The following is a 25,131-nucleotide window of genomic DNA, read 5'->3' on the forward strand; positions in this document are numbered from 1 at the left end:
AGGCTATAATCTATTAATTAACCTGTCTAAAATATATATAATAATTCTGTTTGCCAAGCTCTGATAATGTATGGAATTTTATATAAATATATTATCCTTTTAAAAAAACAATAGGCCTATAGCTTTAGAAGCGGGGATGTGTGTGTCAGCTCCAGGGGCGCAACTACCCAGTGCCAGAGGGGTATGCTATGCAGCAACAATTTTGGCGCCCCCCATTTATAAAGAAACGAAAAGAAAGAAAAGAATCTGAATTTTTATAATGATTCCAAGTATAGGAACTGGTTCTCGATGCCCAATAGTAACAATGTTGCTACCAAACATTCTAGAGCGCTCTTTAGGTCGTACTAAAGTGTAACATGACGTGCCTTTTCACTTGCCCATTTATCTAGTATTGATGGTCATTGCAAAAACTGTCATACAGATCGGCTGAGGATGGGAACCAATGATGGTGAATTTAAATTTTACTGTAACTGTAATCATAGCCGCGAGCGAGATGATTGACAGGCCGATAGCGGAGGCACAAGCGCAGGATCACTTTTGTTAATAACAAAAAACACAAACCACAAACTGAGGGTTCCCCGTTTTAAAGGGGAATTTCCAAATATCTTTTATTTATTTGTTATAATTCGGGTATAGCTATTTTATGTCATCAGTCTTATAAATTTTTTAACAAAAGTTTAATATACGCAAGTTTTTTTACTGTACTATTTTATTGTTGTTGTATTTTCATAAAAAATAGGCTAATAACAAACATAAAAATTTGTTTGAAAGTAATTAAAGAGGAAATTATGAGTTGAGCAAGAGTGCTATTTTCCAGAGTAGCCTATATCAGCACGATTGCAAAATGCGATATTAATTTTATACAACAGTTCAATAAACAACAAGTTGTCATTTTTTACAGTTTTGCACTATTTTTCCAATAAAAATAGATTCAAACAAAGTATAGGTTTCGTTCTCGAATAATTCACCGTTTTTGAACAGGTTAGAACGAATTAGTTGAATGATTTTAGAATCCACTCACGGCACCAACTATACTGGCAGTTTATGGTTTCATAGGCCTTGAATTATTTCATATTTCTATACACAGGTTTCCTGTTTACAAACATTACAGGGTGCGTGCGCATCCTGGAGGCAGAAAGACAGATCGCTCAGCTGGTCCGCTACTGCAACAACCTTAAGTATTGAAGCTTTCCTTATTGTTTGTATAACTGCTGACTCAATAAAACGTGATTTTAGTTGGATCTGTTCTCAAATGCATGGCAGGGTACGTCTACCTATCAAAATGTACCTGCAATAAAAATAATTTTTTGGCAAACGCATAATTCCCCCTAGGTATGTTAAACATCAGGCACCCAGCACTGGCTCTGTTGGTACAATTAACCACGCAGCAACTCCTTGGCATTTTGACTTACAGAAACGCCGCTACTAACCTACAACACGAGAGGTTTCTTCTTTCTGCCTCTCGGGTGCGTGCGCAAGCAGTGATGACGTCGCCGAGAAATCCATGTATATGTGGCGAGGGGGGCGTGGTTTAGCAAAGTCTGTGACGGGAGAGAGAGTCAGAGGACGAGCGGCACGTAAGTGGATCAAGCACAAATGATAAACACCTGTCTCTTGTTGCAGTAATTGGCGTGGAGAGAGTACATAGAGCAGGAGGAAACGAGAGAGACACAGAGAGAGCTGGAGACGGAGTGACACACTGGGACTCGGTTGGCCACAGAGCAGAGAGGAACTGCTGGAAAGAAAACCGACGATTGATACGGAGAATTTATGAGTGACTTTTGTTTGTGCGATGTGCACAGTGTTGTAACCTGAGCGAATTGAGTTATTAAAACCCAGTTACGAGTCCCAGTAAGCCGACCCCTTTGTCTTCTTCCTTACCATCCCACGAACATCACTACACTATTATTTAAATATTATATTTAGAACATAAATCTAAAAGTCTCATTACATTATTTAGGCAATTGTAATTACTGTGTAAGTGGATTTTGTAGATACTGATTTCATTTAATTCTTATAGCAGCCATAGTGTATCGGTAAATAGTGTAATGACTTAAAAAGATGGTCAACAATATGTAACTTTACTTTATAAGAGGTGTGCCCTAAAAAGTAAGCATGCAATTTTGAGAACACCAAGGAAAGAGCACGTTCTTTAGTCTGTTTGGATACTTCAAACACAAGTTTGCACTGCCTGTTTGGTTTACCTGTTTAGCCTAGGCTACACGTTAATAACGTGCGTTTTGTCCGACTCATAGCGCGGGTCCTCGACGCGTGATTCACCATATAAGCGCGCGTTCTTAACGTGTGATTCACCATATAATCGCGCGTTCTTAACGTGTGATTCACCATATAATCACGCGTTCTTAACGTGTGATTCACCATATAATCGCGCGTTCTTAACGTGTGATTCACCATATAATCGCGCGTTCTTAACGTGTGATTCACCATATAATCGCGCGTTCTTAACATGCGCTCTGGGGTCACGCAAAAATAGAAAATCACGCATCATGCTTTTTAATATAAAAACCCATCTGCGTTTTCCTTGACCCCAAAGCGCACGTTAAGAACGCACATTTTTGTGGTAAATCACGCATCAAGGACGCGCGTTTTGCTGTCAAATCACACGCTTTTGACGTGTCAATCGTATATGAACACTTTGGCTTGCCACCGGCGCCAGGCGCGCCCACTCGCAATATTCCATTATTATCCAAAATTCTATTATGGAATCTTATGAGGGCACCTACTCTAGCCTGTTAGTCCTCTAAAATGTTATATAATATTGAAGAAATACAGAAACTATTTAGAAACGCACAACAGCAGCTACATATAGAAAATACAAACAAACAAACAAACAAAAAACATTTCATACCATCGCTTTGGCGCCCCCAAGGTGCTGCGCCCCTATGCGCCACATATAGCGCATACCCACTTTTTGCGCCACTGGTCAGCGCTGCTGCTTTCAGTCAGTCAGTCTGAGACACTGAAATGCTTCTCATAAAGTGTGCATTTCGCCTGAGGTTCATCACGAGTTACTGGACAGACCCATTGATATCTTTTTTTCTAATTAGCTCTATATCTGGAGATCCTCTTGCGTTCAAACGGCGGACGCGACGCGAGCTCGATATGTTTTTAAAAAACGCACAAGTTTACACCGCATGTTCTCCAGACTCCGCCGCTATGGCAATAAAACTGCTAAAACGCAACCACGCGCAAATTAACTTCTCTACTACTTATTGGGAATTTGATTTGTAACGCCACATTTGTTTTGAAGGTTGTTTTTTAAAAGTGTCCGCCGTCCAGGTGAAACAGTAGCTATGCTATTATTATGTACCCGCCACGGTGGCCGGTAGGTGAAGCGAGTTTACCTGCCACAACACAAAATCACCCGCATTTGGCTGGTGGCAGGTGATAATTTTCATCCCTAATCTATATCTATATATAACTGAACGGTGTGCAGTAAATGAGAGGCTGAGAAATACAAGAAAACCTTTTACATTTATTTTACAAATATCCACTGATGATTTCAGGTCTTTATTGTTCATCTTTTCTAGGTTTTTGGTTTTCAATGTTAATTTTCAGTAATTCCTAGTGTGCATCAAGTGTGATGTTAAAGTGATTTGTTCACAGTCTCAAAACATCTCCAGTCATGGTAGAAGCTCTGTACATTAGTTAGATATTAACTGTGATATTGTCTATAAAGCCCTGTTTGACATGTATATTTGACTTGTTCTGATTAAAGTTTCCACATTATTCACATTTACTATCCACTAATGTGCACCTTTAAACCGTAATGCAATACACTTTAATCTGGGTTTGTACAGGACTTTACATATATGGTGCATTAAACATATTTAACTGTGCTAAATGTTCCTGTAAACTAAATATGAAACCAGTTTCAAGCCATTTTAACCTGCGACAATCTAAAACATTTATAGAAGTTCTCAATTTTTTTGCAGAGCATTTGACACGGCAATGGTGAGAGAAACACTGGTTGTTGGTCAGGCTTTGCTCTTTACAGGACAAACCTGAAGCTCCAGTCGTGTTTAAAATGATTGAGTGAAAACAGTGGCAGTCTTACCTCTGTTCCTCTGAGAGACTCATCTTAGAGAGAGCGTCCTTTCCTCGCTCCTCTGACATTACTGCAGAGAAACTGCCACTGAAAACAGCTCAGCGCTGGGATCTTTGTGTGGCTGAAGACCATCAGATGCTCAGCATGACCTGGACATGACAATGAGTCAGTGAGATTAATATCATGAGAGTTCAGAGGGAGAAAGTGTCATTCAATTTTCCTTTGGTTTCACTAGATCACACTAGATCACAAACTCTAGTTCATAATTATGGTTATATATGAGGATGTTTATAGACATTGGCTGTACGTTAACTTTTTTTGCACATAGCACTGGTGCTACAGGAGGTTGAAAGTTTTGTAGCACAGCCCACAAAATTGTAGCACATGTATAAAACGTCTGTTACCATGTCTGAAAAATGCAAAAAGTGCTATACAATACAAATATTTAAGAATAAAAATAATAATAACAATTATTATTATTATTATATTTTATAGAAAACATAAATCATTAGAAAAGGTCTAAGGTTTTATAATAAAATATTAAATTATGATTAAATGTGACTGTAAATTAAATAAATTAAATGTGACTGTAATGTCTTAATTTTTGTCTTATTTTATCTTATGTACTCACTGAGAAAGGAAAAAAGTACTGTACACGTCTCAACACCGCAAATCTATCACTGTACTACAGAATATTATAAAATAATATAATTTCTGCCTCATTCTGTTATGTGAAGTCTGTCAGATTACAAAAGTAGGTTATTTCAAACACTCGATTAAATGTTCTCTTTTGTTGGACAACAGGTTTGTAAACGCTTCTCATTACAAGTTTGGAAAGAGGTTGTTGCTTTTTCTAATGCACATTAAGGGCTTTAACACTGGGCGCATTTGCTGTGGTCATGTCCAAACGCGATTGTTCCCGGCGCCCCCGCAGCGCTGGTCTGGTTTCACACTTGATTCTATCGAACCCTGGTGCACTTGTTCATCTTACGTCATCAAAACTGTGCACGGCGGATGATTAATTTGGTGCTATTATGCGCAGCTGGGTAAACGACTCTTGGGTTTACTGTATGTGCGTCGCATGAAGTTCATTTGTTGCCCTGATTGCACGCATATGGGTGAATACACTCGTATCCAAGGTAAATCATCAACGCCATCATCCCTTACATGTGTTTTATTGAACTAAATACATTGTAAAATGCTAAAACACACATGCAGGTTACGTTTCTTCCTGAACAAATGCGCACCCGAGTCCGTTTCACGTGAATCACGGCACAGTTCGAGTGCCACCTCCTTCAGAGTCTCGGGTTCGGTACCCCGGTGCGCACCGAGCCCGCGATTGACTTATTTTAAATCTAGCTTTACAAGCTTTCAGAATACGCTTTAGTATCAGTGCTCGTCTCTTTTCCGCCGTTTTGTTAATGACCTCTTTAGTAAACCAATACATAACCAGCAAAAGCAGCGCTGCTTGCATCTCCTCCACTTGTTATTGTTGCAGACAGTGTCGCGCAAAAATGATGACTGTCCGTCGCTGACTGGGAGGAGCAGCCGCGCGCTGTCCTACATCACCGGACTAATTTGCCTAATCTTCCCGGTACTTTAGACCGCAGTGGAAACGCACACAGCAGCAGATCTGGGGGGAAAAAAGTTCCTGGTACAAATTGTTCCGGGTAATTTCGGTGGAAACGCGGCTTAAGGCTACCTCTGTGCGTCTCTAAACAGCGCTGTTATTACCTTGCTAGTGAAAAAATGTCATGCGTAGCCTTTAAGTTGCTACACTATATAGGCTAACTGATAAAATCGTCAGGGCAGTGTTGACAACACCTTTTTGTGCACGTGTGATTGCAGTAATGAGACAGAAAAGCTTGCATTTGATGTCCGCTTCCGTTTGTTGGTTTTCATCTGGACTGTCTAATGCTGCTGCCGCCCAGTTGTTGAACGTTTTATATTCACCGTAAATATTAAGATTTACTTTAGGAAAATCGTCTGTCATGTTGTTGTTTTTTAGTCCTGTAATTTCCATTATTACAGTTAACTATGCGAAGTGATATGGAAATGTAATGCGGTCAAGAGAGCTGCTGGAACTACGTTCGCTGTGCATTTCCCAGAAAATAATTGCACACCTCAGAACGTTCATCAGCCAATCAGATTCAAGCATTCAACGGCCCCGTAGTATAAGTATTATTATTACATAGAGACATAGCTAAATCTACTGTAGGCTACAACAGTAGCCTAATACTGTATATTCTGAAAATTTCTTCACGTTAAACCAAACTTTTATTTTGACTGGTTGCCGTGAACACGTTTGAGTGTCTGTGTTCATTATATGACACAGTAAATTCTCATGAAGTGACGATTTATGTGTTTGTGTCCTCATATAGTGATCACAGACTGTAAAAAAGCACATAGAGGTAGAGAAACTGCGGGAGGACAAAGACAGCGAGCGAGACGAAATACTACAAAACAGAGGACATACCACATACTGCTAATGCTTTTTCATTTCTTCTTCGCTGCTCTAAACAGGGGATGTTTGTGGCAAAACAGCACAACTTCCTGTGTTTGCAATGCATTCTGAGCAGTGAAGAAGAACCGTGCAGTGGTTAGGCAAAGCTAGCGGGCATAATAACTAGGTCTTGTTTAAGAAAATGGTATTGGATCGGTACATGGGTTCAAGTACTCGCCCATACCGATGCCAGAATTTGTTGTGGTAGGCCTATCGGTGATATTTCCCATACTAGTATCAGAATCGGAACAACTCTAGATGTTTATGTTGCTCTGTCATGTTTTTTACATTACTGTCTACACAAATTCTCCCAAATATATTTTGAGGTCGCACAGATTAAATTTCTGGAGCATATATGAGCATTTTGTCACCTGATGATCAAAATCTGCAAACATTCACTGATGCTCAAAACTAAATGTCAAACAACATCAAATGTCCACTCCATCACACATTATACCAACTTTCAGTATCAAAGGCCAATCAAGGCCATCATCACATCTTTATTCCAGGACATGTGATATATGTTTTAAAAGTTCACGTTTATTTTTTTAAATGTCAAGAAGTCAAAAGCCTAATTAAGGCCACCAAACCAGTGGCCCTAATTAAATCCCCAATAAGAACATGCATGTTTATGAACCTTTATGACCTATAAATAATATTGAATGAATGTTTGTTGATATTCAAAATAGATCATCCGTTTGTATCAATGATCATCATTGAGTGTCATTCAGGATCAGAGACACACGGTCAAAGAACGGTTTATTAGGCCACTGGTTTGGTGTGGACATTATTTGTAGGGATGCAGAGAATGTTCGGCAACCGAATTTATTTGGCCGAAAGTAGCAAGAATAGCACTTTTGGGGAATAAGTGAAAAGACCGAATAAATTTGACAGAACAATTACGTTTTTGATGATGCGATCAAATATAGCAACCAGTGCGTGTAAGCGAGAGGTGCGCACGCTAGGGCTGAATGATATTCGGTTTTAACATCGACATCGCGATGTGCGCGTGAGCGATAGTCACATCGCCGGAACATGCGATGTGAAGGGTAGTAGCCCATGGTGTAAGAGAGGACGGTAGCACCAGGGTAGCACAGTAAACACGAGTTTGTTGTATGGCTTGTTGCTGGGGTGACATGCACATTCACTGCTAAAAATGCGCGACGAAGAGGATCCGCCGCAAAAAAAGAAAAAAAGATTTCGTACCAAAAAGAAAGTCGAAATCATCTATTTGGGACTATTTCGGCTATAAAAAGGAGGATGTTGACCAAAAAGAGGTACTTTGCATGGTGGAAAGTACACAAACTAAGCTTTCCTCGTCTCGCCATACTTGCACTTGAAAAGTTGACTTAAAAACAAAAGATTGTGAACCAAAATGCTTACAAGCTGTTTTATAAAAAATATATTTATTTTAAGTTAAGTTATGAACCAATCAGGGGGGTTGGTGTTGTAAAGCTGCTGTTTAAATGTGTTCGGCTTTTCTGTTTACAGGAATATGTTCTCTATTCTGTTTATTAGATTTAATACAAAATATATTAAAGTTTTATTTCATTTTGTTTATTTCATTTATTTTATATTTAGCCATGATTATGATGACCAACACCAACACTGTTTTACTTTGGCACTTTGGCTAAGAAAAGTTGACTTAAAAGATTGTGAACCAAAATGCTTATAAGTTGTTTTATAAAAAATATATTCATTTTAAGTTATATTGTTGTAAACCAATCAGGTGGGTTGGTGTAAAGCTGCTGTTTTATTTAAAAATGTGTTCTGCTTTTGTGTTTACAGAAATGTTCTAATTTTGGAATAAAATATTAAGTGACCTTTTTGTCACTTGTAATGAAGCTTGCTTATTAGTGAAATTATTAATATCATGGAATGGTAATTATTGACTTTAGCCTGGATTGATGGCTCTCAATTAGGGCTGCTCGATTATGGAAAAAATCATAATCACTATTATTTTGGTCAATATTGAAATCACGATTATGTAACACGATTATTTCACATGACTTTGGGAATGTGTTGTATTTATTAAAAATACACCTTTCAACAATTCAATTGAAATTGTAACATTTGTTGTACTTTTTGAACTATTAAAATAAATAATATAACATATATTCAAATCAAAGTATAAAAGTATTTACGTAAAAATTATAACCACAAATAAATAAGATCAACAATATGGTTCGGCTAGATATGCTTTTCAGGTACGTCTAACATTAGTTTTCAGGTACAGAAATGTATCAAATGTAAAATAACATTGCATATTTGAGTGCATAAATTAAAGATGAATCCTATTAAACTTACAAAAGCTATTCAATCCGGATCGGATATGCGTCGTCTTTATCGACTATATTAAGTTTACTTAAGGCATATACAGACTAGGGCTGCTCGATTATGGAAAAAATCATAATCACGATTATTTTGGTCAATATTGAAATCATGATTATGTAACACGATTATTTCACATGACTTTGGGAATGTGTTGTATTTATTAAAAATACACCTTTCAACAATTCAATTGAAATTGTAACATTTGTTGTACTTTTTGAACTATTAAAATAAATAATATAACATATATTCAAATCAAAGTATAAAAGTATTCACGTAAAAATTATAACCACAAATAAATAAGATCAACAATATGGTTCAGCTAGATATGCTTTTCAGGTACGTCTAACATTAGTTTTCAGGTACAGAAATTTATCAAATGTAAAATAACATTGCATATTTGAGTGCATAAATTAAAGATGAATCCTATTAAACTTACAAAAGCTATTCAATCCGGATCGGATATGCGTCGTCTTTATCGACTATATTAAGTTTACTTAAGGCATATACAGACTATGTCTGCTAGGATACTCATCAAGATGGACATGTTGACATACGTTTTGTGTGAGTTTGTCCGTTCAAGAGCAAGACTTGAAAGAGAACTCAATGTTTGCGCGCTGTGAGACGTGTGCGCGCTCTCGGATGAGTGCAGAGAGACACATTTTCTCACAGCGTGCGCTCCTCTCATTCGCGTCTTTTGGCACTACACCCGGGTGATGACGGCGAGAATGACTGGTCATATTCGAAAATATGGCAGCACTCGCATGCATTGAACAAAGTTTACAAAGAGAGAATTATTTGAAAAATATGAAGGAAAAAAAGGACGTTTACACGGCACCCCTGCTCTCGTCAGTTTTTGTTTCTTTATTAGATTGTCATAGATCACTCTGTGTTTAATTTTCAAGTGGTTAAACAAATTCGTGATGTTCCCTTGCGTTGCAGCCACTACCATGCAGCAAATCTTGCACGTAGCATGTTTCTGCTCGTCGTCTGATTCCTCGAAGCCAAACTGTTCCCAGACAACGGAGTTGGTTTTGGCTTTTTTGCTCCCCAAACGCTGCTGTAACTGCCCTCCTTCTGACATCTTTACTCGCGCCGAGTTTTTAAATTCCAGTGGATGATATGCACACGAGTCACGAGACTCACGACCTGAGAGAGTTTGTGGCTTCGAGAGGGCGGATGTGCGCGTGCGCGTTTCATTCAGAACGCAAGACAAAATAAGAGTGTTCTTGCAAAACTGAACATGGCAAAATAATCTTTTTTTCTCGATTGTACTATTTTGGTGATCGTTGGGAGCCAAAATCGAAATCGAAATTCAATTCCGTGTAAACGTTTTTTCCTTCATATTTTTCAAATAATTCTCTCTTTGTAAACTTTGTTCAATGCATGCGAGTGCTGCCATATTTTCGAATATGACCAGTCATTCTCGCCGTCATCACCCGGGTGTAGTGCCAAAAGACGCGAATGAGAAGCCGCGCGCGCTGTGAGAAAATTTGTCTCCGTGCACTCATCCGAGAGCGCGCACACGTCTCACAGCGCGCAAATATTGAGTTCTCTTTCAAGTCTTGCTCTTGAACGGACAAACTCACATAAAACGTATGTCAACATGTCCATCTTGATGAGTATCCTAGCAGCCCTAGTCTGTATATGCCTTAAGTAAACTTTATACAGTCGAGAAAGACGACGCATATCCGAGCATTAGGTCTTAAAGGGGCAGTAGCATTAGGTCTTAAAGGGGCAGTAGCCTTTACTGCTGTCTGTTTAATGTCAAACAACAAAAGACAAGGACATCACTCACTGTTCTTGATTGTAAGTTTAATAGGATTAATCTTTAATTTATGCACTCAAATATGCAATGTTATTTTACATTTGATACATTTCTGTACCTGAAAACTAATGTTAGACATACCTGAAAAACCTGAAAAGCATATCTAGCCGAACCATATTGTTGATCTTATTTATTTGTGGTTATCATTTTTACTTGAATACTTTTATAATTTGATTTGAATATATGTTATATTATTTATTTTAATAGTTCAAAAAGTACAACAAATGTTACAATTTCAATTGAATTGTTGAAAGGTGTCTTTTTAATAAATGCAACACATTCCCAAAGTCATGTGAAATAATCGTGTTACATAATCGTGATTTCAATATTGACCAAAATAATCGTGATTATGATTTTTTCCATAATCGAGCAGCCCTATCTTCATAGTAATACAATCATTTTGTTCAGTTAGTTAGAGAATAAACACTACAATTAAAAACTGAACGTGTCTTTTCAATAAAGTGTGAGTGAGCTGAACGAAAGTCACAGACGCAGCAGAGTCAGATTTCATTCATCACGAAGAGAAGAGCAGAGCTGAGGTAACGTTAAAGCAGCACTAGGTAACTTTTCAACCTTCATAATATATTTTCAAAACTCTTGTGATGATACATCGACTTACAATAGGTTGAATGACACGTCTGCCATAGCCTGACGGGGTCTGTATCGTTTTTAATCGTACTTTTAAACTTCGGGTTTCGGGTAGTAACCCGAGAAAAAAAAAGAACTACAAAATTCGACTGCTTTACGGCATATACGTCACTTCCACCCCCACCCCCACTTCCTTAAATTCGGACGTGCGAGAAAAACTATAATTGTTTGCCAAATGTTATAGTCATGGCCGAAGCAGCACAGAAAAATAAGAAAGCAAAGGTTTTGTCGGAGGAAAGCAAAAAGAGGAAACGAGAAAGTGATGGGATTAAAGGCAGGACGAGGATCAACATTGGGCCAGCGTTTGCTCGTTGGCGTGAGCTGGAGGAGGAGGAGCTACATTCTTGCAAGTAAATACGTAATACATACAAAATCATATTTTAGGATACCTAACATGTCTGTGATATTGGGTTATTTGTCTTTCCTCAAGCTATAATGCAAATCGATTTTTCAAATTTGCAGATTCATCTATGGTAGCTTGATATTATAATATTGACGATATATGGTTATTACCTACCACTCAAACATTGAATTGAAGTATCATATAGATTCTGTAAAACGGTAACCAATAGACTAGGCTACTATAATGACGCTGGCTTGTAAACGTGAGCATCGCGATCATTTGGCGTTTGAAAAAAATAAAACCCATGAAATGATATTCATATGACATGCTGAAACATATGCCACTGTACCTGGGATGAAGACATTTCACACGCGACGCAAGCAGAACACCTGCATGTGAACTCCTGTAGTATTCAGGGCTATCATAGTTGGCATGTCAATAAATGCACGTGCGATGCATCCACTGATGTAGAATGACAGTTTACAACAGTAGTAGAGGACAATACTGTTTCACAACTGTAGGGGGAGCCCGAGAGCAAAAGTTACCTAGTGCTGCTTTAAGCGCCAGTCTGGCACGTTTTCAGATCGCATATGGAAGGGTTTTTCCTGCATTTAAATTTTTGTTCCGCCAAAGCCTAATTTGATGAGTTATTGTGATTTATGAGTGATGTAGTAGATGACTGCTGCGTTTGTAACTGAGTGACAGAGAGAACAATCAGAGCTCCTCCCTCGCTCGCACTCTCTGGGTCTTCAAAACAAGCACCGTCTTAGCTCTCTCTCATATTTCACTTATTAATCAAAAGGTCGGAAGACCGAATCCATGTTGTACGTGACACATTCAGACAATTTTTTCCTTGAATTACCGCTGGGTGTGAATTGCCCTCAAAAAATGTTGACTCTTCTCTGGCCAGCTGACATAAACCATACTTTCAATAAACGGGAAACAAATCCTATCCAGTTATGAAGTGTTTTCTGTGTGTTGGCAAATCTTTCGCGATGTTCAAACAGACGGGATTCACGGGTCTGCTAATGTCCGATTCGCCACCTAATGACTCCTTTGAACTGAATCATTTTAATGATCGGTTAGAACAACTGATCTGTCCAACACTGAACTCACGAATCAGTTTAATCATTTACTCTGAACACATCTGAAATGAGAACACAAGTGTGCTTACACAATTTAGCAAGAGTGGGTGTAAGAGTTAGTTTAAATTATCCACAGTCTTTCAGCTTATTTATGTTCATAATGTGTAGTAAAATAAATAGTCTATAAATAATTTAGTTTAGACTAGAGTGAGGTGAACCCAGAACAAAGTTGTTATTAGCTAGCTGATCATTTTATGAAATTGTATATGGCAGAATATTAGACTATTTGTTCACTTTTTTAATACTGCTTTTTAATATTGATATGATTATATACCAAAACAATTATCTGTAAACAGTGTAAAAATGAGGAACAAAAACAAACATCAAGGTATCAAAATAAGATAAGCAAAAATTACAAACTTTCTTTGAATTTATTTAAAATGTATTGTCAGTATTGCGCTAGCAGATCACGTGGGTAGGGTACTTTTTTACTGTGCGTGTGTGTGTGTGTGTGTGTGTGTGTGTGTGTGGGCATGTTTTTGTGAAATATCAGGACACAAATGTGTATAATGACATAGGTATTACAAAAAGAGGGTGAAATATGATGCTTTTTTCACTGAAAGTAAACTGCACAGTCTCCTGTGATGGGTAGGTTTAGGGGCAGTGTGTGTGTGTGTGTGTGTGTGTGTGTGTGTGTGTGTGTGTGTGTGTGTGTGTGTGTGTGTGTGTGTGTGTGTGTGTGTGTGTGTGTGTGTGTGTGTGTGTGTGTGTGTGATGGGTAGGTTTAGGGGCAGGGGCAGTGTAAGGGGATAGAAAATACGGTTTGTACGGTATAAAAACCATTACGCCTATGGAATGTCCCCACATTTCACAAAAACAAACGTGTGTGTGTGTGTGTGTGTGTGTGTGTGTGTGTGTGTGTGTGTGTGTGTGTGGGCATGTTTTTGTGAAATATCAGGACACAAATGTGTATAATGACATGGGTATGACATAGGTATTACAAAAAGAGGGTGAAATATGAGGACGTTCCCCATGTCCTCACTTTTCAAAATGCTTATAAATCACACAGAACAAGTTTTTTTTCACAGAAAGTGAACTGCCCAGTCTCCTGTGAGGGTTAGGTTTAGGGGCAGGGGCAGTGTAAGGGGATAGAAAATACGGTTTGTACAGTATAAAAACCATTACGCCTATGGAATGTCCTCACATTTCACAAAAACAAACATGTGTGTGTGTGTGTGTGTGTGTGTGTGTGTGTGTGTGTGTGTGTGTGTGTGTGTGTGTGTGTGTGTGTGTGTGTGTGTGTGTGTGTGTGTGGATGACCATGTCTGTCAGCCACCACCGAAGACCATTTTTGACCCAGGAAAAACCCTGATAATGGATTTACTGCATCATCATCAGTAGTAGATTTTAGAAGGCAGGCAGAAAATGATTGAAAATGGTTTGTTGTAGCTTGATGGATAGAATTAAAAGAGTGCATGTAAAGGGATAAGCAAGTTGACATTGTAATTATAAGGTAGCTCATATTTATACTGTATATAGTTTATATTTTGCTGTTGTTGTTATTCATCAGAACTTATAGAACTTAACTGAATATTTTCCAGTCTTGCTCAGTTATATTTATGAAGCTTACCACATCTATTAATACTATATAGATTTTTTTGTTTTGTTTTCGTTATTGTGTTTTCGTCCAAAGGACTTTAAGTTTCATATCTTAAGTTTGTATTTTTATACATTATATTTATCAGAACTTTAATATATTTTTATGCTCCTCTGTTCTGTTGTAACAATAAAACAAACAAGTTTATTTTTAAACTGCATTATTATATTATTTTAGAGAGGCTGGGGGATCATGAATAACTACAAATAAGGGAAATCTGTTTAAGTTTTTTACGTGTTTCTGTATATACAGTGAGGAAAATAAGTATTTGAACACCCTGCTATTTTGCAAGTTCTCCCACTTGGAAATTATGGAGGGGTCTGAAATTGTACACCTCCACAAGGCTGGAAAGGGATACGGGAAAATTGCCAAGCAACTTAAAAAAGGTCCACTGTTGGAGCAATCATTAGAAAATGGAAGAAGCTAAACATGACTGTCAATCTCCCTCGGACTGGGGCTCCATGCAAGATCTCACCTCGTGGGGTCTCAATGATCCTAAGAAAGGTGAGAAATCAGCCCAGAACTACACGGGAGGAGCTGGTCAATGACCTGAAAAGAGCTGGGACCACCGTTTCCAAGGTTACTGTTGGTAATACACTAAGACATGGTCATGGTTTGAAATCATGCATGGCACGGAAGGTTCCCCTGCTTAAACCAGCACATGTCCAGGCCCGGCTTAAGTTTGCCAATGACCATTTGGATGATCCAGAGGAGTCATGGGAGAAAGTCATGTGGTCAGATGAGACCAAAATAGAACTTTTTGGTCATAATTCCACTAAACGTGTTTGGAGGAAGAAGAATGATGAGTACCATCCCAAGAACACCATCCCTACTGTGAAGCATGGGGGTGGTAGCATCATGCTTTGGGGATGTTTTTCTGCACATGGGACAGGGCGACTGCACTGTATTAAGGAGAGGATGACCGGGGCCATGTATTGCGAGATTTTGGGGAACAACCTCCTTCCCACAGTTAGAGCATTGAAGATGGGTCGAGGCTGGGTCTTCCAACATGACAATGACCCGAAGCACACAGCCAGGATAACCAAGGAGTGGCTCTGTAAGAAGCATATCAAGGTTCTGGCGTGGCCTAGCCCGTCTCCAGACCTAAACCCAATAGAGAATCTTTGGAGGGAGCTCAAACTCAGGCCAGAAACCTGACTGATCTAGAGAAGATCTGTGTGGAGGAGTGGGCCAAAATCCCTCCTGCAGTGCAAACCTGGTGAAAAACTACAGGAACCCTTTGACCGCTGGAATTGCAAACTAAGGCTACTGTACCAAATATTAACATTGATATTTTTCAGGTGTTCAAATACTTATTTGCAGCTGTATCATACAAATAAATAGTTAAAAAATCATATATTGTGATTTCTGGATTTTTTTTTTAGATTATGTCTCTCACAGTGGACATGCACCTACGATGACAATTTCAGACCCTCCATGATTTCTAAGTGGGAGAACTTGCAAAATAGCAGGGTGTTCAAATACTTATTTTCCTCACTGTATGTATACAGTGATATAGATATATATATATATATACAACCCCAAATCAGAAAAAGTTGGGACAGTATGGAAAACGCAAAAAAAAAAAAAAAAAAAAAAAGTGATTTCTAAATTTACTTTGACTTGTATTTATTGCAGACAATATGAACACAAAATATTTCATGTTTTGTCTGGTCAACTTCATGTCATTTGTAAATATGCATCCTTTCCTGTCATTCAGACCTGCAACACATTTCAAAAAAAGTCGGGACAGTAAAGCATTTACCACTTTGTAATGTTGACATTCCTTTTCACAACACTTAAAAGACGTTTAGGGACTGAAAACACCAAGTGATGAAGTGTTTCAGGTGTAATTTTGTCCCATTCTTCCTGCAAACAAGTCTTAAGGTGGGCAACAGTACGGGGTCTTCGTTGTCCACATTCTCTATTGGAGACAGGTCGGGACTGCAGGCAGGCCAGTCAAGTACCCGAACCCTCTTCCTCCACAGCCAGGACTTTGTAATGTGTGCAGAATGTGGTTTTGCATTGTCTTGTTGAAATATGCATGGACGTCCCTGGAAAATATGTCTTCTTGAAGGCAGCATATTATGCTCCAAAATCTCTATGTACTTTTCAGCATTAATGGTGCCTTCACAGAAGTGCAAGTTACCTTTGCCAAGGGCACTGACACAACCCCATACCATGACAGACCCTGGCTTTTGGACTTGTTGCTGGTAACAGTCTAGATGATCCTTTTCTTCTTTGGTCCGGAGCACACGGCGTCCATTCCTCCCAAAAAATACCTGAAATACTGCTTCATCTGAGCACAGTACACGTTTCCACTGCGTGATGGTCCATCCCAGATGCCTCGAGCCCAGAGAAGTCGACGGCGCTTCTGGACACTGTTAACATAGGGCTTCCTTTTGGCACAGTACAGTTTTAACTGGCATTTGTGGATGTAACTACGTATTGTGGTACTTGACAAAGGTTTGCCAAAGTAGTCCTGAGCCCATGTGGTGATATCACTTATAGATGAATGACGATTCTTGATGCAGTGCCGCCTGAGGGATCGGAGATCACGGTTGTTCAGCTTAGGCTTGCGCCCTTGTCCTTTACGCACTGAAATTCCTCCAGATTTCTTGAATCTTTTAATTATGTTATGCACTGTTGAATGTGAAATATCCAAATCTCTTCCTATCTTTCTTTGAGGAACATTGTTTTTAAACATTTCAATAATTTTCTCACGTATTTGTTGGCAAACTGGCGATCCTCTGCCCATCTTTGCTCCTAAAGGATTAGACCTTTCATGGATGCTGCTTTTGTACCAAATCATAATTACAATCACCTGTTGACATCACCTGTTTCAAATCACATCATTATTTAACCATTTTACCTCATTACAAGCCCTAAATTACTACAGTCCCTAAACGTCTTTTAAGTGTTGTGAAAAGGAATGGCAACACTACAAAGTGGTAAATGCTTTACTGTCCCAACTTTTTTTGAAATGTGTTGCAGGTCTGAATGACAGGAAAGGATGCATATTTACAAATGACATGAAGTTGACCAGACAAAACATGAAATATTTTGTGTTCATATTGTCTGCAATGAAATACAAGTCAAAGTAAATTTAGAAATCACTTCTTTTTTTTAATTTATTTGCGTTTTCCATACTGTCCCAACTTTTTCTGATTTGGGGTTGTATATATATTCACACACACATCGGCCGATATGTCAGTATATCGGATTTTTAAATCACCAAATATTTGTATCGTATCGGCCTTAAAAATCCTTTATCGGTCGGGCTCTAATGTATTGTTTATCTACATGCTTGTTTATCTACAGGCATGCTAAACATGGTTCTGTGTTTGATTTGGCTACTATTCTAAAGCCAATGTTTAGTGTTCGTTTTGGGTTAATAGTTCTTGCGACAGATATTTGTCTATAATCGTTCTAAAAATACAAAAGTGCCATTCAGTAGCGATAGATCCGCAGTCTTTACTCTTGAGGACTGAACAGGTTCTGCTCGATCATCTTCACTAAAATGTTCTGGGTCTGATTCAGGCTCAAACTGGTATGGTTTTATTGACGCCATTGTTTCTAATACTGACCAAAGCACAGTCTACCGATAAAGGGAAGGGACGTGACGTTTCCGACAAACGTGCACTAGGCGGTTTGCGAGTCACAACACACTGAGCCAGCTAACCAATCTGAGCCCACTGCGTATTTTTGAGGGACTGGCTTCATAGAACCCAGAAACCATCAGACCGTTTTTTACTATTCAGCTCTATATCTGGAGATCCTCTTGTGTTCAAACGTTGGACGCGACGCAAACTCGATATGTTTTTAAAAAACCGCGCACGTTTACAGCGCATGTTCTCGAGACTCCGCCGCTATCAATAGTATCCAGCTGCACCCCCGCAGCACACCAGTTTCAGAACACCATCCACAGAACCGGAAGTGAGGGGCGGGGCTTAAACAGTCATTAGCCGCGTTTCCACCGAAATTACTCGGAACTATTTGTACCAGGAACTTTTTTCCCAGGAACTTTTTGTCCCCCAGACCTGCTACAATCTGCGTTTCCACCGCGGTCTAAAGTACCGGGGAGATTAGGCAAATTAGTCCGGTGACGTGGCAATGCGCGCGACTGCTTCTCCCAGTCACCGACGGACATGAATCACTTTTGCGTGATACTGTCTGCAACAATAACAAGTGGAGGAGATGCAAGCAGCGCTGCTTTTGCATACACATTACCAACACTGCTTATTTAAACGTGCACTTTCACCTGGTTTGACCATTTTAATGCAAAATGGGATGATGGGCAATCCAAAATCTGAATGTGTTGTAATAGCTCAATTCCAAAACAAAACATTTTCTATAAAAGGATAATGAGGTTTCAGTCATTCATGACAGATGTGTGAAAAGTTAATTGAATGAAAACAATAGACTGAATTAAGCAGTTGAAAGATTAGGTACTAGACTGCAAGTATTTTATTTTTTATCACAATAACATCTCTTAACATTCACAAAAAAAGTCACATGACTAGTATTACAATATGCTTCATTAAATGCATAATTTTAGAGACTTCTTCCTCAAATTTGAAATGAAGCAGGACCACACTTATGGCTTCACTTAAGTTGTGGTTATAAGTTATTATACTACATTCACATAGTTATACATTTAAAAATATAATATTTGGGTTTTCTAGATATGTTTATGTGCATATTCAGAAAGACTTGCGAGCAGCAGCCCTTTTATTTGCTTCCTACACTATATGAATACAATTAGAATGTGGTTGTATAGTTAGAATGTGGAAATTAAAGACACAGTGACATTTTACACATTTGACTTTATTTTAGACAGATTAGTTCTTACAAAATTAAAATAAGTGTGCAAAGACAAATTACTAGAACAATAAAATGAAAATATAAAATGTGAAAACAACAATATAAAAAAAAGTGTATTTTTCAGTAACCTGTCCAAGAGCTGTGCCAACACGTACATTATATAAAGTACAAATGTGGTAGAGCAAATGCTTCATTCAAGCGGCTGGTCATTGTGGCTACTTCTTGAACGACTGGACAAACTGTCCAAGAACAGACAGAAACCCGGTCTGAAAGTCCCTCTGCTGCCGTCAGCTTTCTTCCGCTTCTGACTGGTGGAATGCCAGCTCTTGCCTCCTCATCTCTCCTCGGCCTGGCTCTCCAGTAACAGCTGAATATATTGGTCTTGCTGTTCTTGTCCATGCTGCAGGACGGCCCGGTTAGCATCCTCCATGTCCCTCAGTGCATCAAGAAAGTCACAGTCCCTTTTCCTTTCTCTAAGTAGAAAAATTGCACTGAAATACATGGAAATTAATACACAAGGCAACCATGAAACAATAGAAACCATCAATTAATTATTTAAAGTGTTTTCACTACAAATAATGAACAATTGTTTGCCCAGCTTGAACAATGCCCAGTGTGCCATTTTTATCATGGGCAATTTCAGTTTACCATTAAAAACAACAAAACTACTCAAAACCATTAAGGATTACACATCAGTTTTTAAATATATACACATTTTGTCAGCTTTATACCTCTGCGTGTGTGTGTTTCGGCAGGAGACACGGGGTTAACGTACTGGTGACCGCGGGGGAAAACACGCTGGTCTCCGTTGCCTGCAATTCATTGGGGCCACTCGTTACACCTGGAAAAGCACGTTGAAAAAAGTTACTGCAACGTGTTTAATAGATGATACCAAGATGAGATATTTACCTTCAACCCACTCGGATTCCTGGATGGTTTCCAACAACGCACTAGCCGAGTCTTTCGTTACCGCTGTACCAGAAAAGGACGGTCTGTGTCCCAACAATACGCCGGTCGGAACCGCTCCGGTTGTTATCCTTTAATTTCTTGTAATCTTGTCTTAATTTCTTCAACTTCTCTCTGCACTGTTTTCCAGTGTGACTGGAACCGAGTCGATATCTTCAGGTAACGTTATACCTTTTCATTGCGGGTCACAGTTTCCAGTTCCCGCTGGATGTCCTCCTCCGCATATGCTCAATAAAGCCTGAGCCTCGTCGTCGGTCCATCGGTCGAATTTTTTGTTGAACTCCATTGTTGCAAAGAAAATATTTACTGAACGCAGAACCCACGAAACCCACCTCGCAAAAGACTTTTAAATATGGCGGTGGAAAAAAAAATGCTGCGAGAGCTCAACCAATCAGCATGTTCAGCGCCCAAGTCCCACCCCCGAAAGTTCGCGAACTTTTCAAAAGTACCACCTCGCAAGCAGGGCCGTTTGGAGGGGGAAATATTTACCCGGAACTTCATTTAGACCCTAGTTCCTGCGGTCGAAACACACCGAGTTCCCCCCCAAAGTTCCTGGTTCCGGGGGAAAGTTCCTGCGGTGGAAACGCGGCTATAGTTGCGCTATCCATATATGTAATTTTCTTTTGTTAAATATAAGCTGTTTTCACATGGATTTTGATCGGATCGATGTCTACAATATTTAACAACAATACTTTTAAATATATTCACTTTCTGTTCATATAATATGCATATCATGCAACATTTTAAAACATAGCCTATTGATCATGCTTAAATCAATGAATACAAAGACAGTAGTTTATACTTCATGGAAACAGGCTAAAACTATGGCCCAATGACGTGACATGCAATTTTGATGTCCAAACCTCTTTATGAAGTCAAAATAAGCAAATGTTTAATAAAAAGCACATTTATTGAATCTATTGATCTCTGTTTATCAAATGATATGAACATATATTTATATATAAATATATTTTACTAAATTATATATTTATTTATATATATTACAAAGTGTAAGAAGTATTAGACATTATAGTCACATAATGTCATACCGGATAACTGTCCGGACCTTAGAGTGACATACAAAAAAGCCAAACAAACTGTAAAAAAATCTAATAAACCCTAACATCTCTGCCACAGGCATTATTGTATGAGTCTTGAGAACAATATATTTAAATATTACAAAGAATATGAAATCCAGTTGATTGATATGCTTTGGAGCATTCGGTCCCAAAACTGGCTGTCAGCCAATGTCATTCGGGATAACAAGCAAACTGGAGCAATTTTATTGTGAATTTTATTTTGACACGATGTGAGACAGCATGTTACACAATCAGGAAGACCCTGAAGGACCCCCAAACAATGGTGAAATTTAAGTATGTCTTTCATAAAATGTGTTTAACTTATCTTTTTTCCTCACTAGCACACTATGTAGTAAAATCCTGTGTCATATGGGATAACGCTACAATAACATATATAATGTGGATTTTATGTAAATATGTTTATTTAGCATGAATTTTCATATTTGGAAGTTGAAGGTAAAGGTTGCAGATTTATATAGATAGCCAAAAATACTGCCTGATTAAGATTTAAACTGAGTTTTGTCATTCCGGATAACAATTTTGTCATACAAGATAGTTATTTTCTGTTAGCCCATAATGTCATTCGTTATCTTGGATGACATGTGTTTGACAATATATTCTTATACAGTTTTCAGCTTTAATTTATATAATTTCCATTCAAATTGTGATATTCCACTAAACAATGTTAATGATATGTTAATATTAGCAATTTATATAATTCATAATAATATTCAATTACGATTACATTTAATTATTGTCCAACCTGTCATATTGGGGAATCTGCCCCTTAAAGAACCATTAATAAGATTGTTCTTATTAAATATGTTGTTCAATTACATGCTTTTGTAAATTTGTTGTTCAAATAAATGCTGTTCAGTGAAATGAGTGAAGGTCGCCTACTTTAACCCTTTACATTATTTATGAATATTGATGTAGATGAATACTATGATCATCAATAAAATGGTTCAAGGTACTTTTCAGTACTAAATTAAACCTAATGTTGAAAAGTTGTGCTGTTTTGATATTCATAAACAGGAAAAATTGTTTAAATCTGGGAAGAAACCACACTAAGTTTGTGTGTAACAGTTTAAACACTGAAAACCACATCAGTATTTATTTACAGTGGAGCCCAATTAATTTCCTTGGAAAAACATTGCATAACATAAACATTAATTATTTATGAACATTATTATGTGTAAGTGTTGTAAAAATGACAATTCTTGTGTTAACTCATATGGTGTCATACCGAGTAACAATTTAAGTCAGACGGGATAAAGCTGTTTTTTTTCCATTGAAATGCATAATTTCACTTCATGGAGTTGAGGAAACAATAATAATATGATACCAAGTCCTGTAAAACATTTTCAGACATTTTGCATTTTAAATCACATTGCAGTGTTAAAATGTGAGTAAAGAAGAACTTGAACAAGTAGGGTCACGTTTAAAGAAATCACAATATAATGAGAATCTTTTTCTGAGCTCTACATATTGTTTACCGCATCACTTTATATATTCATTAGGTATTATTGATTTGAAAAGTTTTAATATAATAATATTTAGAAATGCATTAACGTTATCCCATATGACATTTTGACTTGTGTCGTCACATGATTCTCAGTTAAACTGCTTAAAATGCATTGTTTAAAATGTAGATTTTAGTAATAAGTAAAAAAAAACATCCCATAAAGATAATAACTACTTTGATGTGCAGTTTTAACCTATTTGAATTTTTTATAAGTTGAAAACCTTATTTGTCACAGGCCCAATTACACAGTTTTTATTTAAAAAAATATTAATAAATGTATAACATGTTGTAAAGTGTTTCCCATTTGACTATAGATATATTAGTATTATTTTGTTCACATTCATGTTGTTACAAATAATACTGACAGAAAATAGCCTATAAGATGTAATGTTAATGGACACAAACACTGTAGTTTATTGTTACTTTAACAATACTACAACTTTTTTTATTATTTTAAATATATTAGGCCTAATACATTTGTAGCATGTTATAAAGTGTTTCTGACTATATTCAATCGCATTATTTCGATTGAAAATAATAGACAGAGAATGTGACATTTCTATTTTTCAAATGTCAAATAAAAATAACCATTTAATACAAGGCCTTAAAGTGAAACATGTGTTTCTCTGAAAGAAAACAAATAGGACATATATAAAATATTTCTAAAATAATAGGTTTAAAACGAATTTAAACGGCACATAATACAAAAACATGCAAAAAAAGTTCTTAAAACACAAAAACTTGTGAATCTTAAGCCATATCATGGCATTTCTGCAGAAATACTTGAAAAGATGAAAGTTCTCATCCCTGAAAACAAAATTAATATGTTTTATTAATTAATAATGATTTAATATTAAGACAAATAATATCTTTTGACAAATGCAAAAAAAAAGGTTCAATGATAAAACGTGAAAGACGTGAACAGATTCAATACTCGTTCACATGTATAATGACAGAAATATCACACACAACTCAACATATTCTCCTTCATGCTTCTGTTCACATCTCACTGGCTTAAATGCATGTTTCTCTATGCTATGCTATTTTCATTTAACGTTACGTAAAAGCACCCGCATTTACAAAAAAGAGGTGTAAACACAGGCCAAGTCCGACATTTCTCAACGGGCCTAACTGTGACTGTCGAATACTTTCATTTCCGCATTATCACAAAACAACATCATAAAGATGGAAATAAACCTTTTTTTTTGTTTTTGTTAGAAAAAGCATTATTCATTTCTACAAAATTGATGTCCACAAAACGGTTTGTTTTAGTAATGCCTGGCTACTTGATCGTTTGTTATACTTCTACGACATGTTATACGTATGATTATGTTATAACATAATGATTATCACACTAACTCGCATGAAACCCGTCGATATTCCCCAGATAAGGTTAATGGTGTAAGTATTTAGCTCACCTGCAGGATTTCAGACGGTCAGGGTAAGAATCCAGAAGTCTGGCAAACACTTTCGCTTTGAGATCGCTGTAAACACTTCTTCTTCTTCTTCTTCCTCCTCTTCCTCCTCCTCTTCTTCTTCTTGATTTTTATCAAGGTTGGCATACAACTTCAAGGTGCATTACCGCCACCCGCTGGTTAGGAGTGTGGATCAAGATTGCAACACACCTTTTCCAAATACCTCCTATATTCTTTTATCTAGATCAGTCCTTTTCAGATATAGCATTAAAAATCAAAACATTCATCATACAAGTTCTTTTGCAATATGTTTGTCAAGTCAAACTTCATCTTAATTCTTTTCAAATTAAAAGCCAATATTCTCCTTTCATTTTTGTAGGCTAGGCTACTTTGGACATTTCAATATAACATGTTCCACAGTCTCTTCTTGATTACAGCGTTCACACTCTCCTGATGTTTCCCTATTTTATTCAAGTGCTGTATGTCCAAATCTAAGTATAATTGATTCTTCCTTTCTTTTTTTCCTTGTTATTCTACCTTTACCAACATTTCTTTGTATGTTAGAAAGCCATCTTCATGTTCTTTCTTCTTCCCATAGTTTCTGCCGTCTATTTTTCACTTGTTGTTTAATTTAAAAAATCATTTCAGTCTTCCTTTCACTCCTATATGAGTTGGTATCCAACAAAATATACCTTTAAACCCATCATCGGTAGCCTATAATGTCTGAAGGATATACATCAGATCTGCTCTCGGTATGACCACCCATACGGTAAAAAAAAAAAAACTTCTGGCCAAAACATATTTTAAATATATGCTAAATATATGCATGTTGTTACTGTGAAGCTCAATTAAATATAT

At 37.5% G+C, this 25,131-nt stretch overlaps 1 protein-coding gene across 2 annotated transcripts in view; it reads right to left on the reverse strand.

The window, feature by feature from the left end:
* Positions 1 to 24,394, reverse strand: part of LOC307139817 (NACHT, LRR and PYD domains-containing protein 3-like) — a 61,942-nt gene extending 37,548 nt beyond the window's left edge. For both annotated transcript variants that reach the window (XR_013818175.1, XM_079838927.1), the window contains exons 1-2: positions 24,277 to 24,394; positions 4,079 to 4,218 (exon numbers count right to left, since the gene is read on the reverse strand). Coding sequence is in view for 1 of the 2 variants with exons in the window: in XM_079838927.1 (XP_079695053.1) it covers positions 4,079 to 4,137 (59 nt within the window). In the remaining variant the exon portion in view is untranslated. The remainder of the gene's footprint in view (positions 1 to 4,078; positions 4,219 to 24,276) is intronic.
* Between the last annotated feature and the right edge of the window lie 737 nt (positions 24,395 to 25,131).

The sequence above is a fragment of the Gobio gobio genome (genome assembly GCF_949357685.1).
Source record: "Gobio gobio genome assembly, chromosome: 16".
Taxonomy (NCBI): domain Eukaryota; kingdom Metazoa; phylum Chordata; class Actinopteri; order Cypriniformes; family Gobionidae; genus Gobio; species Gobio gobio.